At 42.5% G+C, this 16,548-nt stretch overlaps 1 protein-coding gene across 4 annotated transcripts in view; it reads left to right on the top strand.

The window, feature by feature from the left end:
* apba2b (amyloid beta (A4) precursor protein-binding, family A, member 2b) overlaps nucleotides 1-16,548 on the top strand; it is a 59,804-nt gene that overhangs the window by 27,247 nt on the left and 16,009 nt on the right. For all 4 annotated transcript variants that reach the window (XM_086182339.1, XM_086182312.1, XM_086182330.1 and 1 more), the window contains exons 2-6: nucleotides 8,359-8,850; nucleotides 9,782-10,842; nucleotides 14,022-14,102; nucleotides 15,023-15,062; nucleotides 15,548-15,693. In XM_086182339.1, coding sequence (XP_086038465.1) covers nucleotides 8,379-8,850; nucleotides 9,782-10,842; nucleotides 14,022-14,102; nucleotides 15,023-15,062; nucleotides 15,548-15,693 — 1,800 coding nt within the window. In that variant the 5' untranslated portion in view covers nucleotides 8,359-8,378. The remainder of the gene's footprint in view (nucleotides 1-8,358; nucleotides 8,851-9,781; nucleotides 10,843-14,021; nucleotides 14,103-15,022; nucleotides 15,063-15,547; nucleotides 15,694-16,548) is intronic.

Raw genomic sequence — 16,548 nt, 5'->3', positions numbered from 1 at the left:
CTCTGTGCACCGTTGGAGTTCTTACTTATATTTATATGAAACATAAGATTTTCACTTCAAGCATAGAGAAACAGAATGAAGAGAGGTAACCTGAGATTACTTTTATGTTAGATGTTAAATTTAGAGCTATCACTTTAACGCATGAATTAGATTAATTAATTACACTGCAAATTAACACGTTTTCAACATTAATGCAAAATTTATGATAGCACACTTGAGTGGCAATTCAATGCAAATTTTACCCAGACACGAGCATTTTAAACTTAGCCTACTGAAGGAGCGGCACATGGCACTGGCACGTCACTTCACACGTGTCGCTAGTCGAAGTGCCTATTTAAGACTCAGACTTGAGATGCCCTGACTTAGGTTTTATTCAGTCACCAATAAAAACGTGTATTTCAAATCTTCTCTTCTTAGTGTATTCATCTGATTGGTCATGGACTAGAATTTTGTAATATCCTTGAATTCAAATTCTTTATTTGGGGATCTTAAGCAGATATGAGATTAAGATGTGATTAATTCGATTAATGAATTACAAATCCTGTAATGAATTAGATTAATTTTTTAATCACCTGACAACACTAGTTAAATTAAATGGCTGTTTTTGTTTTTCTTTGTTTGTTTGTTTTTTACAAATAGTCATAGTTGAAATTCAAATAGTTTTGTATGTAGGAAAGTTAAAGTTTAGATTTTTTTTCTCCATCAGATGCTGAGTTACAAGCTCAAGCTGATTATTTAGAATCTAGTTGTGTGGTAATCAGATTGCCTCTCTGAAATCTCAATTCACCACACTCATACAATATAAAATTGGCTTTCAATTCACTGCAACCGGTCTGACTGATGCTCAATAAGAATAAAATGTTGCAAGGTGAACATTTCTCTGCTTTTACTGCAGGTGCAAAGCAGTTGACTCGTCTTGTGCCGCCATCTGATGACAGCATACATAAAAACCCTCATTTGCGAGACGATTTCCTTTTTCCACAAAAAAGCTTAAATCATTTCCAATTTACTTTTGTTTTCTTTATCTGGGTGCACTTTTTTTTTATCTCCTGTGTTATTACCTGAAAGTTATGTGTGGTTTATGCCTTGCATAAAAATAAGTAATCCTGAACAGACCAAAAATAAAACTTGGACTTTTTTTTTCTCATCCCACATTTTATGACACATTGAACAAACAAGCATTTGCAGCATCTCAATAATCTTTTATATCCCTCTTTTGTTGTTTGCTCTTCAGCTTGATAGCCATTTATTTTGCTGTCACATTTCTGCCTGGTTGAGAGAAAGAGATGATTTTTCATTAAATAGAAAACTAAAATGTTTTCCCAGTTGCTAACTTGTTGATGGATGCATGTCTGTGGCTGCAGTGATAATGGATGGTATGTTGGTATGATAACAGTAATGCATGTGTCTCCCCCCCCCCCCCCCACACACACACACACACACAAGTTCACACTTTTAAGTCAAGTCAAGTCCATTTTATTTGTATAGCGCCAAATCACAACAAAAGTTACCTCATGAGACTTTACAAGTAGAGCAGGTCTGGTACCACACTCCCTCAATGAATTTACACCCAACAATTCTCCATGAGCAAGCACATCCTGCAACACAACGACCAAAACCTTCCTTTTAACAGGCAGGAACGTCGAGCAGATTCAGGCTCAATGGGAACGGCCTTCTGCTTTGACCGGTTGGGGAGAAAGAGAGCAGGAGGGTGGAGCGGAGACGAAGACAGATAATGGAGGAAGACAGATATAGAGAAGGAAAGAGAGCAAAGCAAAGAGACTGATGGACAGACGGGGACGTTAGCAGGTGGAGCTATGGGTGGTAGCTTGAGCCTCTTCAGGTCTGCAGCCTCTTTTTACATACAAGAATACTCATCCATCTTACTCCCTCTCACTCTATCCTATTGTCATCATCAGAAAGCAAACACAGTTGACAGCTTCAACCAACCCGTGTGAAAAGGTATCGTCTCCCTCTGGGGCCATTTAACTGTGTTTAGCTCTCTGCAAAGTGGCCGCTTGTTGCCGGACAAACTTCAGAGACTGTTTCATGTTTCCTCTTAGAATGTAGGCCAACATAGACCCATGTGCCACCTGGCCAGCCTTCGAGCCAGACAGTTAAAGTGTATGATCACATTTTGAGTTAATCTGGATAATAGTTTAGCTTTTAAAGGTTGCCTGCTATTATCAAGCAAACATTCAATCATTCCCTGTTCTGGTAATTATTGGAATTATTCATGTTTTATCTTTGGATGCTGTCTTCACATAAACTTCAGTAATGGCTTTGCTCTGGCCTTTTGTCTCCTCTGCCTTGTGGCCCAAATGCTCTAGGCATGAACGCAGGACAGAGACTGTTCCAGACCACAACTGGTCTGGTTTTTGTTGTTGTTGTTGTTTTTTCATTATTTACCCATGACCATGTGCCCCTCCATACACAGATTTGAATTAAATAAATCTTTAAATATTATTAAATTGATGATCTCATGGAGTTAGTTGAAGTTTAAGCCGTTGTTTAAGGTTATGGATTTTTTTAACATATGGAAAGCACTGACTGGGCTGGTGTAGCGGCCTACTAGACCTACTACGCTAGGCTGCCTAGCCTAATAATGCCGGCTGTTTTTTTTTTTTTAATGTTTATGTGTTAGAAGTAGTCAAATTTACTCACCACTGTTGACACTACAAGTGTTTCCAAACCTGCTAAAATAACCTGTATGAGCACAGTAGCATCATTTGAATGAGTATGTTTGCTCTGTGAAAAGGCTTATTTAATGATTGGCTTAGATGGTCCTCCTCTGAGAGACTGCCCTCGGAAACAAAGAGTTGCTATGGTAACAGTCAAGGGTGAAGGAGGAGGGTGTGTCTATGGCGTTGTGTGCGAGATGGACATTGGCAGGCAGATTGGTGGGGGAGCGAGTACTGCATTCTGTGGTACTGTGCCATTCCTTCTGCTCAACCCGTTCTCTACTTTCCTTCTCTTCCTGTCTCCCGCATCGCCCTCTTGTTGTGGTCTAGAAGTGAGTGGGAGGCTGTAAAGGAGAACAAACGCTGAATCTCAATGAGACAGCTGAGAAGAAACTCATTTTCTAACTGTGTCTCTCTCTCCCTGCTTTTATTTTTCATTTACAAGCAGCATAGCTCAGCATGGTGCTGTTATTACACAATTTGTGAGCATAGGCTTAATGACGTGAAAGTGTTGGATTCGTTGTAATTTTTTACTGCTCAATTTATTACAAAATCAAATGGTCAGAGTTGATCCGGATTGAAGATGACAGATTGCTGCTACAGTGAGGACACTAGCGATTATTTCCTGGGCCATATAGTTGAAAGTTTTATTTTATTGATGTTGCAGAAATTCAGATTTATTACCATCCCAATTGAATGGAAGACTATTCCCTTGATTTAAAAACAACTGTAGCTGCCTTTAACAAGAGAATTCCAAGATAGCACATCAGTAGGTGGATAGATTGCAGTTTAAAAAAGAAGACAAGATTGTCACAGTGGTCAATAGTGACCATCAAGGTGGAAAAATAAGAAATTTCTTTTTATGTAAAGGAATCACAGGTTTTAAATATTTAGTTATGTTCACTCCTGTAGGTGCTTTACATTTCTTCATGAACTTAATGAACAGGTATCAAAAAGAAGACCTGCCTTTTTCCCCGCTGAATCTAGGACAGTTTTGTCACCATCTCTGTATTTATCTCACTCATTGAATCTGAGAGTGATGTTGAAGTGTGTCACTGAAAAGGAGATAACAAGGTTTTCTTTCCATGCATTTCATGTTGCCTTCCCTCTGATCAGCATCGGCACATGTAAGAGAACACACAAGCAGCCCTCATGTAACACACATCCACATGAAGTGTTTTCAGTCACATTAGTCACAAAGTGTGGTTACATTTCTGTAGAGCACACACGTGGCTGTATCCGTCGCAAAACCAAGCTATACATAGCTAGATTAAGTCCTGCTGTATTGTTTCATAACATTGCAAAGTTGAGGAATTGGTGACATTTTTTTGGTAAAATCCTTCTTGAAAGTGTTCTGTCATTTCTTCAGAGTCACGGTATTGCAAAGAGCCGAGGCTGTCCCAGTTAACAGTGGTTTAGAGTTAGAAGTGTAGTGTTGTCAGCAGAGCAACAGTGTCCATTGGAAAGTGACCCCCGCAAACAAGTACTGATGACATGAACGCAGAGGGTATCATCCTACCTTGGTCGGAAACATACTCATTGACTACAAGCCCTGAGAGCCAGGCTTGTTGCCATGGCATATTCAATAGTGGTGACACTTCATCAAATTCCTCCTTCCTTTGGGATGTGTGCTTTGTGCATGCATGTATCTCCCAGCACACTTCTCCAATCCCAAGGTGCCCAATAGTGCTTCACTCATCTACACCCATCTGTTTGTCATTGGGCTCCCTCAAACAGGGGTCAACCTAATCTGGGGTCCTTCATTTGATTCAACTAGTGGACACAGCTTTGATGACTTCACTCTCAATCATCACACTTCAGACACCGTATGTAGCAAAGGCACAGTCTCCCCACCCTGGTCTTGAACCCACAACCTCGGGATACCAAACACGCTCTGACCAAGGTGTGGACACTATTGGATGGAAAATGAAATGCTTGCTTGTTGAGATCAGCTTAAAATCTTACATCAAAAAGAAGATGTATATATTTTTGGTTACATTCTTTAGAATGAAAGGAAATGTGACATGGGCAGGATTGGACTTCGCAGGTCAAATTCAAAAACTAAATAAGCCAATAAGATTTCGATCAGTTTAGAGAACTTAATACTCAGCCTTTCTAACAGCCACTGCCTTCACTCCTGAATAATGAATGCATCAGTGATTTTGACCATTACTTCCCTACATCATTAGAATTGTGTCCTCATATGTGAACTGCACCAATGCAGACACTTTTTTCTGTCTCACTGCATTTACAAGCAGATTGACTCTCTTTGTGGTTTATTGCCTTCCCTCACCTCTTCTGTCCTGCCTCTGTCCTGTAGAGGCGATGTCTGTCTTAATACATTGGCGTGAACAGAGTTCATACCTTCAAATTCCAGGAAGATACATTAGTATTCCTAAGGCCCACAGTCTGACTGAGCCATCTGCTGCTTTCGGACTGCTTCTCACCCTTCGTCCCCTCCTTAGCCTTGCTCCCCCCTACTATCTCTCTCTCTCTGTCTCTCTCTCTCTCTCTGTCTCTGTCTCTCTCTCTCTCTCTCTCACTCATATACACTATCAAGACATGTATCTTCCAAACAAGGGGAGTGTCCAAGGGTCATTTAAAGCTTTAGCATCTGAAGCATTTTGTCCATGGTAACAGCTCTGCACAAGTGGTCTCCAGCTGCAGCTCAAAGCAGACAAAAGGGATACTGCAGGCAAACAGACTGGTGTACTGCTCTTAGAATGGCAAGTTTGTGTGTGTGTGTGTGTGTGTGTGTGTGTGTGTGTGTGTACATGTCAACCCTTTTTTCATAGTGAAAGGTAACAGCATGAATCAGTGCCTTCTACCTTTACTTCAGCACATTCATTTGAGAGAAAGATACTGGTAGGATATAGAAAGATGGAGGCAGCTGGATTTGGATATATTTTTGCACCATTGATTCATTCATAGGCTCCAGCACCCCCCACGACCCTTACCGGAGAAGTGGGATAGAAAATGGATGGATGGGTGATTCATTCATTGGGCTTTGCTGCATCTATTTGTCAGAAAGTTATGCAACCTGTTCATAGATAATATTCAGATTTAAAACCACGTCAGCTATAACGGATAAGTAAAAGAAGAGGGAGTGGAAGCCACAACAATATGAAACAAGCTTTTTTCTTATTGAAGGTGTGAACTATCTGAACTAACAAGCAACTCTCAGACACTAACCAAAAAAATCTTGCAGATGTATACAGCTCCTTGAGGAAGGGTGAGTTGGGTTGGTATTTCAGTAAGCTTTTCTGTAAGCTTTCTGTAATTGTAATCATTGTGGGCGGTGCTAAGCCCAGGAGGCAGCAACAGTGACCTTGTTAAAGAAAATTGAGGTAAACCACATTCCGGGATTCTTCTATTTGTGAATAATCTTTACAACTATACACCAAAGTACCCCAACAGACCTGCTTCATTATGATTTTCAATGTGTTGCTTGCTACTAGCTTGCTGGCTCTGCATTTGCTGTCATTTCACATAGTGAGGGGGACTTTGTAAATAGCAGCATGCAAAAAGGGATGGAGAATGCTGACAGAAATAGTTGTCTAACCACAGGCCTAGCATTTCGAGCCCCAACTTCTCATCACAATCTAGCTGTGTGTGTGTGTGTGTGTGTGTGTGTGTGTGTGTGTGTGTGTGTGTGTGTGTGTGTCTTGTTATGAAACCTTGTCAGATCTGTTTTATTGATACTCAGGGAGTAACATGTACTGCACCAGTCAGGCTACACTACACCAAAAACCAAGAGCTTGTAAATCAAGGAATCCAACAAAAAGAAGGTCAAAGGGTACCATTTCCCAGAGGATGCAGTAACCTGTAGTTACCAACCATTACTCTCAGTCAGAGGGATAAGATGGGGCTGGGTTTCAACAAGCGGATGCTGAGAGGCGGAGGGAGGGTGGAGTCAGGGAGGTGCATGCTGAGTAGCTGCTGGTGGGGGAAGGGAGGAGCAAGGAGAGATGGGAGGGAGGGAACACAGGACTGTTGTTACACCAGATCCTTGCGCTATTGTACACCGCATCCCAGCTTGGGACCTCAGGTAGGAGATTTATTCAGTTCATGGTTTCCTTGATGTTAACAAACTGAGGTCATTGTGAAGTCACTGGAAAGGTTTGGAGTGGCAGCTGTCTCGATGAGGCTGTGTGATCCCTCATCTCCATGCTGCGGTTGGTAAGTCATGACAGTTTGCAGCCGCGCAGCAGCAACATCCAGGGCAGTGCTTTGTGTGTTGTCTAAGTCAATAGACTTGACCAGCTGAGGAAAAACCAACTGTGTGCATGTGTCGGTGTGAGGTCCTCTCTATAGAGGGTAGTGTCTGTGCCAGGCTGTGCAGAGCTAATTAACCACTGTAATGACTGACGATGGAAAATGTAATTGTTGAGAAAGAAAACGGGACGAACAACAGCAACAAAACCCCTTTGAGGGCAGTTGTTCATGGCAACTGGATGGCACAAGGGAGGCCAGATGGTGAGAAAATAGATGACGGGGTACACAAGGGTGTGCCCGACAAAGAAAACTACTCCACACACTCTTAACTATGTTCGGTTTTTAAATGCAGTGTAACTAATAGTAATGTGCTCTTATTGCTTTTTCTCTTTCTGTAATGGGATACATTCATCATGAAGAGCTTACCTTTGTAATAACATAATAACAGCCACTGTTGAGTAAGCTTATCTTTATATCCACTTGTGCTCACTTTTCACAATTAAGCTGCTCTATGGGGCTGTAACTGTAGATACAACCAAAGTTAAACCTTGTGTCTCATCGACTATCTTATGTAGTTTGTGTCCTGTGAGTTACGAACGGGAGTTGCCAGTGCTCTAAAACAAAGGATGACAAATAAATGACTGTCTCTTTGATTTTTCGCCACATTGCACTGAAGCAGGTGCAGATTGCTGCTGTGAACATTTTAAAAAGGCCTTTACAGAGGGCCGAACATGTAGTTTGGCTAAAAGATCACCCTGTCCAATTCCCCAGGAAAAAATCTGCCATTCTTGTTCTCACCTGCTCTACTTAACCAGGTCTTGTAAAGGAGTGTACACAATTGTCTCCCAGGTTGGCCATTCTCAGCTGCACATGGATCAATACAAGTTGGTATCAGTGCACATGTGCAGCACCTACATGGAGATGACCTTGATTTCAATATTGATTCTTGGCCTAGCAGCGTCCCATTAGGTCTGTGTTAAGGCAGTATGTTTGGAAGGCTTGTCTTTGTGCCTATTGTTCTGAATCTCAGTTGGAGCGATATACTGAGCCCGCTGTTGAGTATTCCAAGCCAAAATTGTTCTAAGTAAGCACAGAAGTGAATGTGAATGAAGTAATCAAGACCTTCTCCTGCTTAATTGCCAGAATTCATTAGTTTGTCGGGCAATGAAAATTCGTTGCAGCTCTAAGCAAAATGGAGAAAAGGAGTTAAAGAGATAAGTATTATTTGTGTGTATCCGTGTGTGTCTGTGTGCATGTCTTTGTGTTTATGATAAATGAAGCTATGCAGATTTACCATTTTTATTGGTGTTCTAAAATGACCCTCTTATAACAGACTTTATTAAAGTATTTTCTCGTCTGATCTTTTGTGCCAATGGTATCTGGATTGATTAAAAGTTATTTTATTGACAAATTTACTTCAAAATCTTACCCCTGTGTACATCTGTGTGTCTTTTTCTCTTAGGAACAAACCAATAACAATGCATGGCCTCTAAACCACCAACCATGGCTCATAGGAAGAGGCCAGGGACCAGTGGAGGAAACAGTATGGCAGCACCCGTCCCTGCGTCCTGCCCCACCCCTCGTCCTACAGAGTCATGTGATTTGAAATCTCTCCCAGCTCGGCAACGCCCAGTCCGCTACCCCAAAGAAACCCATGGTCCAAAACCCCTTCTCCGTTCCTTTAAGGCACAATATTCTTCTCCAAACTGTCAAGATGTGGGCCACAACCATACAGAAGTGGACATAAAGCCAGAGGTTGAATTGAAGCGATACAGCAACCAAGCAGGTGCAGAACTGGAGGACCAACGACCTGCAACACCCTCAACGCCTGAAAATGACTGTGAGCAGGATGAGCATGACCAGCCAGACTTCCATGGTGGAACTGACAGCCTGGATGATGATTCCAGCTCCGACTACATTAATAACACCTCTGAAGATGAAGACTATGATGATGGTGCGTGAGTTGTCAAAGGGATCATTTGGATCATAGTGTCCTCACTCATCAATTCTGAATCAGCCATTCATATCTGCTCTGGAGTGAGGAACAAAAAAGCGAATGCTTTGTGTGTAAGGTGCCAGTCATGTTATTATGCTGGTGACTGGAGGAATTAACTTGTAGGGATGTCTGTTTGTCCCATCCTCGTGAGTGCAGGTTGCCAGTAATGCCTTCAAGGAATTTAGCACAATAGCTCACTTAGAGTAAGTTATTTGATTTTAGCAGTCATAGATCAAAGTTCAAATCCATGGTGGACTTGACTCAAGAATTTCTTCACTTTTGGCAGAAATTTTCACTTGATGGACTAATTTGATTTTGGCAGTAAAATACACTTTTTTTTTTCTTTTTTTTTTTTTACCATAACTCCAGAATTCACTTTCTAATATCATAAATGATAGCATGAAATGATCAAGTACTGACCTTCTCCAAAGGTCAAAGAAGAAAACTTGAAATCATAATGTTCCTTGCCTAATATTTGGGCCATGATTAAATGCCATCTCAAAAAGCTGTGTGGGAATAGTGAGTTCCATTTTCCCAGAGAGACACTTAAACCATTTTTATTCAGTTCCTTTTAAAGGCTGCAACATATACAGTGAAAAAACCTGGATGTAACCTCCACCTGGACTGGTTGGCGGAGGCATATGACCCTAAATCCTGTCTGTGTATGGGTTCCTGCAATGCTGCTACTTCACCTACATGGTGCCAGATTTTATGTAAAGCTTTTGTAAAGCATTTTTCCTGAACTCCCATACCATATTTGGGTGTCTGGCATCCCTCTGTGTAGATATTTTTCAGTGGATTTGCTTATTCATTGATAAATTAAATTACAATGAATTGAATTAAAAAGAAATCAAGTCCTAATGTCAGTCCTGATCATAAACCCCTGCAGGACTGGCAGAGGAAGACGAGGGCGTCACATACTACATCCGGTACTGCCCAGAGGACGACAGCTATCTGGAAGGTATGGACTGCAGCAACCAGGGAGACTGCAACCACAGTCACAGCCAAGCTGACTGTGCCAGCGTCGTGCAGCTGCCTGAAGCCCACACTGATGAATGTCAGGAGGCCATTGAAGAATGGACAGAGGAAGGAGAGGCAGATGGGGAGGTGAGAGAGGAAGAATGGGTGGAAGATGAGGGGGGAGAAGGTGAAGTGAGAGAGGAGTGGAGAGAAGAGGAGGAAGAAGTGAGGGAAGAGTGGAGAGAAGGAGATGAGGAGGTTAGAGAGGAGTGGAGAGAGGAGAACCAAGGGAGGCAGGAGCAATGGGCAGGTCGAGAGAGACATACAGATGAGGAGTGGGCTGAGGGAGAAGGGGAGGTCCGCTGTGAGGTTGTAGAGCAAGATCCAGATGAACAGATATATAACGGACGACCAGAGCCCATCCTGGATCATCACCACCACCACCACCATCACCACCACCAGCCCCCCCTGCAAGACACCCTGCACACCCGGGGTGCTGACGTAGAGGAAGAGGAGGCTGAAAGTGAGGACTACTGCCCTAATGATGAAGACGATGAGGAAGGTGATGAGGAGGAGAGACATGGTGGGGCATACACTGGTGACTACTATGCCCCAGAGGATAATGGGAACTCAGTGCGTGTCTCCCCATTCCGAGGGCGTAAGGTGCTGGTGGTAGAGGGGGAGACGGGTGAGGAGGCTGAGGAGGACATTGACCAGATTGTTGCTGAGATCAAGATGAGTATGAGCATGGGGAGTCTAAGCAGTAGTACCGACCAGAGCCCAGAGGAGCTGGCACAGGACCCTCCACCGGGTGACTACCCCCACGTCAAGCCTGACACAGCCCCCTACCCACCAGCTCACCATCGCCATGACAGCAGACCCAAGTCCCTCAACTTGCCCTCCATGCACCACAACAACCCTGACCTTCAGAGGGGCGTCAAGATGCGCCAGCACTCCCCTGATGACAGGCAGAGATGGCCACAGGAGCAGGTGGGCTGTGAACTACTAGAATGTGTCATTATTCTCTTTGTCCTCATGTATGCACGTAGAGCATCCATGTCCCTGTGGGGTCTTCTTCCTAGAGCAGGGGTGGGCAATCATGTGCCATGGAGGGCCGTGTGTATGCAGGTTTTCCTTCCAACCAAACACTTTAACAGGTAATTCCACTGATTAACACTCTTCTGTGGCTGAAGGTGTGTTAATCAGTGGAATCACCTGTGAAAGTGTTTGGTTGGAAGGAAAACCTGCATACACACGGCCCTCCATGGCACATGGTTGCCCACCCCTGTCCCAGAGCATTATCATCAGAGTGCACAATCAGACACTAACGAAGCCAAAAAAGATATTAGGAAGGACAGATTTAGTCCATTAAATCCATAACAGAGGAGAACCAAATTATTTTAGGATGTGTAGGTTTTGGACATAAATAGTGATTCACTGCTTTAAAATAATTTTGAATTAGCATTTAGTGGAGAGAACTGAATGATTGTTTGTAGTCAAACTCAATACCGTTATCAACATGGAATGGACACACGGTTGGTTTATGCTTTTTTGAATAAATAACTCCAAGGGAAACTGTCAAGTATAGAATAGGAACTAAAGATGTGAAGCTCAACCACTGAGACAATCCGATACAAATTTCCATACATATTCAATATAATACGAAGCATCCAAATAAGCCGCCAACATTTCAGTACGGTATGATTCACCAGTATTGAATCAGATTGGTCCCATCTCTATTTTTAGGGCCTGAGCCCGGAGGTACTCCGGGGCGAAGACCCTATTATGTTTTCTCGTTACATTTGGTTTTCATCCTTGGACATGTCCGACTCTTTCCAGTGGAAAAGCACTGAGCGTGAAGTCGTGATGAATGATTACATGTGTCAACTGACAGTGAAGTATTCACCTTTTCTAATGTACTGATGCAGTACCTCACACAGAGACAAAAGGCTCTCAAATGAAAAAGGAGGGGCACACAACAGCATACCACTATTCCAGATCCACATAATGCTAGAATGTTCGGAGCCTGCGCAGAGATGGATTGTGTTATCCATCTTTTTTAAGGCACTGCAGTAGAGACTGGGAGTGATTTAACAGACTTGTGGCCTGGAGCCTGAGATGAGTTACAGGTGAAATGTTGCTCATCTCCCCTCACAGAATAGCTGAAGTATCCCCTCCCCCACATTACCTTGAGTTGTCCCTGTCCTCATGTCTCCCTCACACAGACCTGGATGAGTGCACACATACTGTACTGACAGATTCACAGGCTCAAGCACACGCCATCTTCTAAAAGTCAGATGGTAAAATGAGAACAGAGAACGTCTCCTGTGGGCAGCATGCTGATACACACCTGCTCCACAGCGCGCATAAGTGCTCCTACATTCACTGTGTGTTGCTCTTTCTCATAGCACAGAACTAGGTCAGACCGTGTAACTGGACTAAATTGGCAATATGTCCATATGTACAGTACAGTGAATATTCAGATGATTCCCAGACTCACAGTGTGGATTTGGTCATTTTAACCTCTGTCAGGAAATGAAATGTTCTCTGTACACCACCTCATGAGCCTCGAATGAACCGGGACGATGAATTCATAAAGAGCTTTGCTGTAGAGAATGAAGATTCATTGTATATTATATTTGACACGAGAGTCGTGGGATCTTACTTTGAATCTACTGTATTTGGAATCACACTGCTGGGTTCAGGATCCCAGTGTTAAGTTATTGATGTTGGTATGATCTTATTGAAGACATGATGAGGCTACGGTATTCAGTTAGCAGCTCTGCTTTAATCAAACCAGTCCAGTACTACTTCTAAATAGCTTCACTTTTACATATCTGTGTTCAAGGCTACATAACATTAGCAGACTGTACATGCCAACCCATGCACAATTTCCATAAATTGTATGGATTTTTCCTAGCTATAATTGCTTCCGGGCGTATATTTAAAATCATATGGATTTTACTGTACGCACAAACACGCAAACATGCAGGGTAAACACGTAAGAAGCAGATGGTTTTTTTCCATTCGCATGTGCTACATGTTGCACCCCTACAGCAGAGAAGACGCCCCAAATCTGCTATGAACAAAATGCAACACATGACACACAATGATCTGCAGCTGTGTCCAGTGTTCCTCACATTAACCACTCATAGACCACAACTCCACTAGCACCATGGACCGCTCCTCACACAACATTCTTAGCATTCATGTTGGCCTCTATCTGCATTGAGATTAGACTGGTTTCAACTGTGAGGAGAACTTGTTTTTTTATTGGAACTCAAATGTTGATACAGTGAGTTTGGGTGAAAACATTGAACCAATAACTTTGGGTTTGTTACAATGCCTCAGGGCACCTCTAAGCTGCCTCTGTATCAGAGAGGAGAATCACACAGTTGTAGTATTAAGTTCAGGCCAATGTGATAAGCAATCAGAGGAGTGTGGCATCACTATCAGGCACACACATCCTCCTCTCTCTCTCTGTTGATCTTGAGAAAGTTAATCATGCTGATTATATCATTCGACGTGTTGCCTCCTCAAGATTTCTTATTACAGATGAAAGCATATACAAAGATGAGGAGGTACATGCTTGTCCTACATGGTTTACTCACTCCACCAAACAACAACAGGAATCGTGTCTATTAAATGGTTGTTTGCACAACTGAACATGAATAATAATAAGGACTTTCCAGATAGTTTTTTGTTTTTTTTAAAGAGGACACTCATGTGGTGTCTGTGGCAATTCATTTCATCTGTGGATGCTCAACAACATTGCCTGTACCCCCGAATGTGACTTTTTCCGCTTCTTATCACCGCTACACCAAGGAGGCTTTAATGGCAAGAGGGCTTCATTTCAGTCAGTAATATGACTGAATGATAATGAGCAGTTATGCACTGTGAGATTGATATCCAGCAGACTAAGTGTAATCCTCCCAGTGTGTGATTATGTGCTGGATGTCCTGTGTATCCCCATGTATATGCTGAGAGCTGCCTCAAAAGACAAAGCTGCTTGGAGGACAAGTGAAAGACAGAACCTGATCATGTGTCATAATGTTCTTCATTCTGGTTAACAGCAAACCCCCCTCCCCCAACACTCTCACACACAGAGTTCTTCATTTTTTTTAAATTTTATTTTTGATGCCAACTTTTCTGCTGTATCGATGTGCCAGGTGAGCAATGGTGCAGAGCAACCCAGAAAACAACAGCGCTCCGACCTGAACGTTCCCCTGGAGAACAACAATGTTCCAGAGGTAAAATGTTGCTGAGTTTTCCATTCCTTTTGTAGAAAGGTCACCTTAGAGCAGAAATATGGTTGTTTATATATGTAAACATGCATGTGTGTGTATGTGTGTGTGTGTGCGCGCGTGTGTGTGAGAGACAGAGTGAATGAGTGATTGCGTAATTACAAGTTGAGCTCATGTCCCCTACTTACAGCGTGATAGTTCTCCTGGTAATTGAGAAATGTGTTTGCCCTGCAGTTTTATGAGAGCTATATTTCACTGAGATGTCTGCGATGGATGTTTCTTACACAGGTTCCACCCACATCGTCCTGCCCTTGGGTGGAGTAGACTTTTGAATGTGGAGTGAGCTGGTTAGATGAGGAATGTTAAGCTCTAAACATGCATCAGTCTTGAATTTTCTCCACCCTCTTTAAAATAGTCGCCTCCACCTCCCACAGAGGTGTGCAACTATCAGTTATAGTGGAACTTCTTCCTTTTTTATAATTCATCCTGAATCTCAATCCTTTCAAACTGATAATTTATCTAGTTGTTTCATTGGTGATGTGTCTCTGTATTTGACTTCAGAGCTGTTATAGTTGATCCAGACATGAATCTTATTAAAGAACCAAAAATCTAGTTGATAATTATACCTACAAACTCCCACTTTTTTGTTGTTCCCTTTTTTTTTGTTGTCTCTCCTCATCCATGAATCAACAGCTTCTACTGTGCGTCTCATCAAAAAATGTTGACATAGGCATCGGTCTTAGCTTGATCTAAAGCCACTTTCAAAATTATAAATACACGATTTCCTGCTTGATCGTTTGTGAAGATGATCAGTAGATAAAAGCCTAGATTTAACACCTAACTACCTTCACAAAATGAGTGAAACTTCATGATTGATTGATGTATTTATATCCATTTATCTATGGTACTCTGTTATTGTTTTCCAGCCAACAAAGAAGGTTGCATCATTCCCCAGCTTTGTTGATGGTAAGTAAAGCTTTCTGCACACCTATTTGCTGATGAAATCGAAATGTTGTACTTGCATGGGAAGATTCCAAGGTTTAGCGTGCCGTCAGTCTGTCCCATTGTCAGTATGATTATAGCGCTGCTTCTGGGCAGATGGTAGGCCTGACAATGTGTGAGGGGCTTAGCTCCTTCTGATCATGACAGTTCATTGTGTCCCTGAGCGGGTGTCTGAGAGCCCACATCTACATATCACAGACACAGATTAATCTTAGGTACCTCCCTCCTGCACCGCACCTCCATCCCCTCTCAGCGAGTGGCCGTCTTATTGTTCACACATTCTGTTATCACCATCTCTCCATCTCCAGAACAGTGTTTGGCTCAGTTTCACCAAACAGCACGTCTACTGCAGTGATTACAGTTTCCTCTCCACCTCACACTGACCCCTCGGTGGAACTGCACTACGTCTCTCTGTTCATCAACATCCTCTCTGTCTTTCTCTGGCTCAGTCCCAGGGCCCTGCGAGCCTGAAGACCTGATTGATGGAATTATCTTTGCTGCTAACTACCTGGGTTCCACTCAGCTGCTGTCTGAAAGGAATCCTTCCAAGAACATACGCATGATGCAGGCCCAGGAGGCTGTCAGCAGGGTCAAGGTACTCAGAAACACACCCACATGCAGAGAAACAGGCTTCTTCAAAATCAGATTGTTGTGGTTGTTTTACTCATGAGGAGTTGATCCAAATGAGAAAACAGTCTCAGAACACAGTTATAGTACTAGTACCCTAGTTTGGGCAGTCCTCATTAAGTCTGGTTATTAGGTCAATCTGTAATAATGGAATCAAGTTGTGTTTCTACAAATATTTGAGTAGAATTCTTGAATCTGAATACAAAACAATATTTCTGAACATCAGAAACTATGATACTAAACGAACCTGACTGGATTAAAAAAAGACGATCACAGATTGTTGCATCCTGGAGCTCTGTGAGGTTTGACATCGAGGGGCAGGCCATTTGATCACAATGTGCACCTAAACACATTCCATGTAATCTAGAATGACCTGCTGCACAAGTGCAAAAATATTTCGATATTTTATTGACTGTATTCAGATTACTGGGGTAAAAGGCTCATCTGTTTGACGGTGAAATGTCTCTGCCTTACATAGATGGGTCCAATACAGAGTGTGCACTTGATCACAAACATTAACTTATTAAAAAAACCTTTTGCTGGCTCTTTCATCCACTTCCCCACATGTTGAGTTTGTTTGTTTTTACACACGCTATCACAAGCTGCATAATATCCAAATATCTTTTTGTGTCTGAGTGATGGAGAATCCCTGCCTCGTAATATCTCTCTTATTAGCACGGAGATGTGTTGGCCGATTGCTAAACTTGTGATTCCTTTTAATGTCAGGCAGATGTTCCTTAAGTCCATTCAATTGTGTTCATGAAATAATGATATAAATGACCTTTACGGGGCAGGGACATGAAACGATTATCTGATACCACGT

This window comes from Aulostomus chinensis, chromosome 2 (genome assembly GCF_037954235.1).
Source record: "Aulostomus chinensis isolate RoL2024-O1b breed Wild chromosome 2, RoL_Achi_v1.0, whole genome shotgun sequence".
NCBI lineage: Eukaryota > Metazoa > Chordata > Actinopteri > Syngnathiformes > Aulostomidae > Aulostomus > Aulostomus chinensis.
Note: the sequence above shows the minus strand (reverse complement) of the source record. Positions and strands in the feature narration are given on the sequence as shown.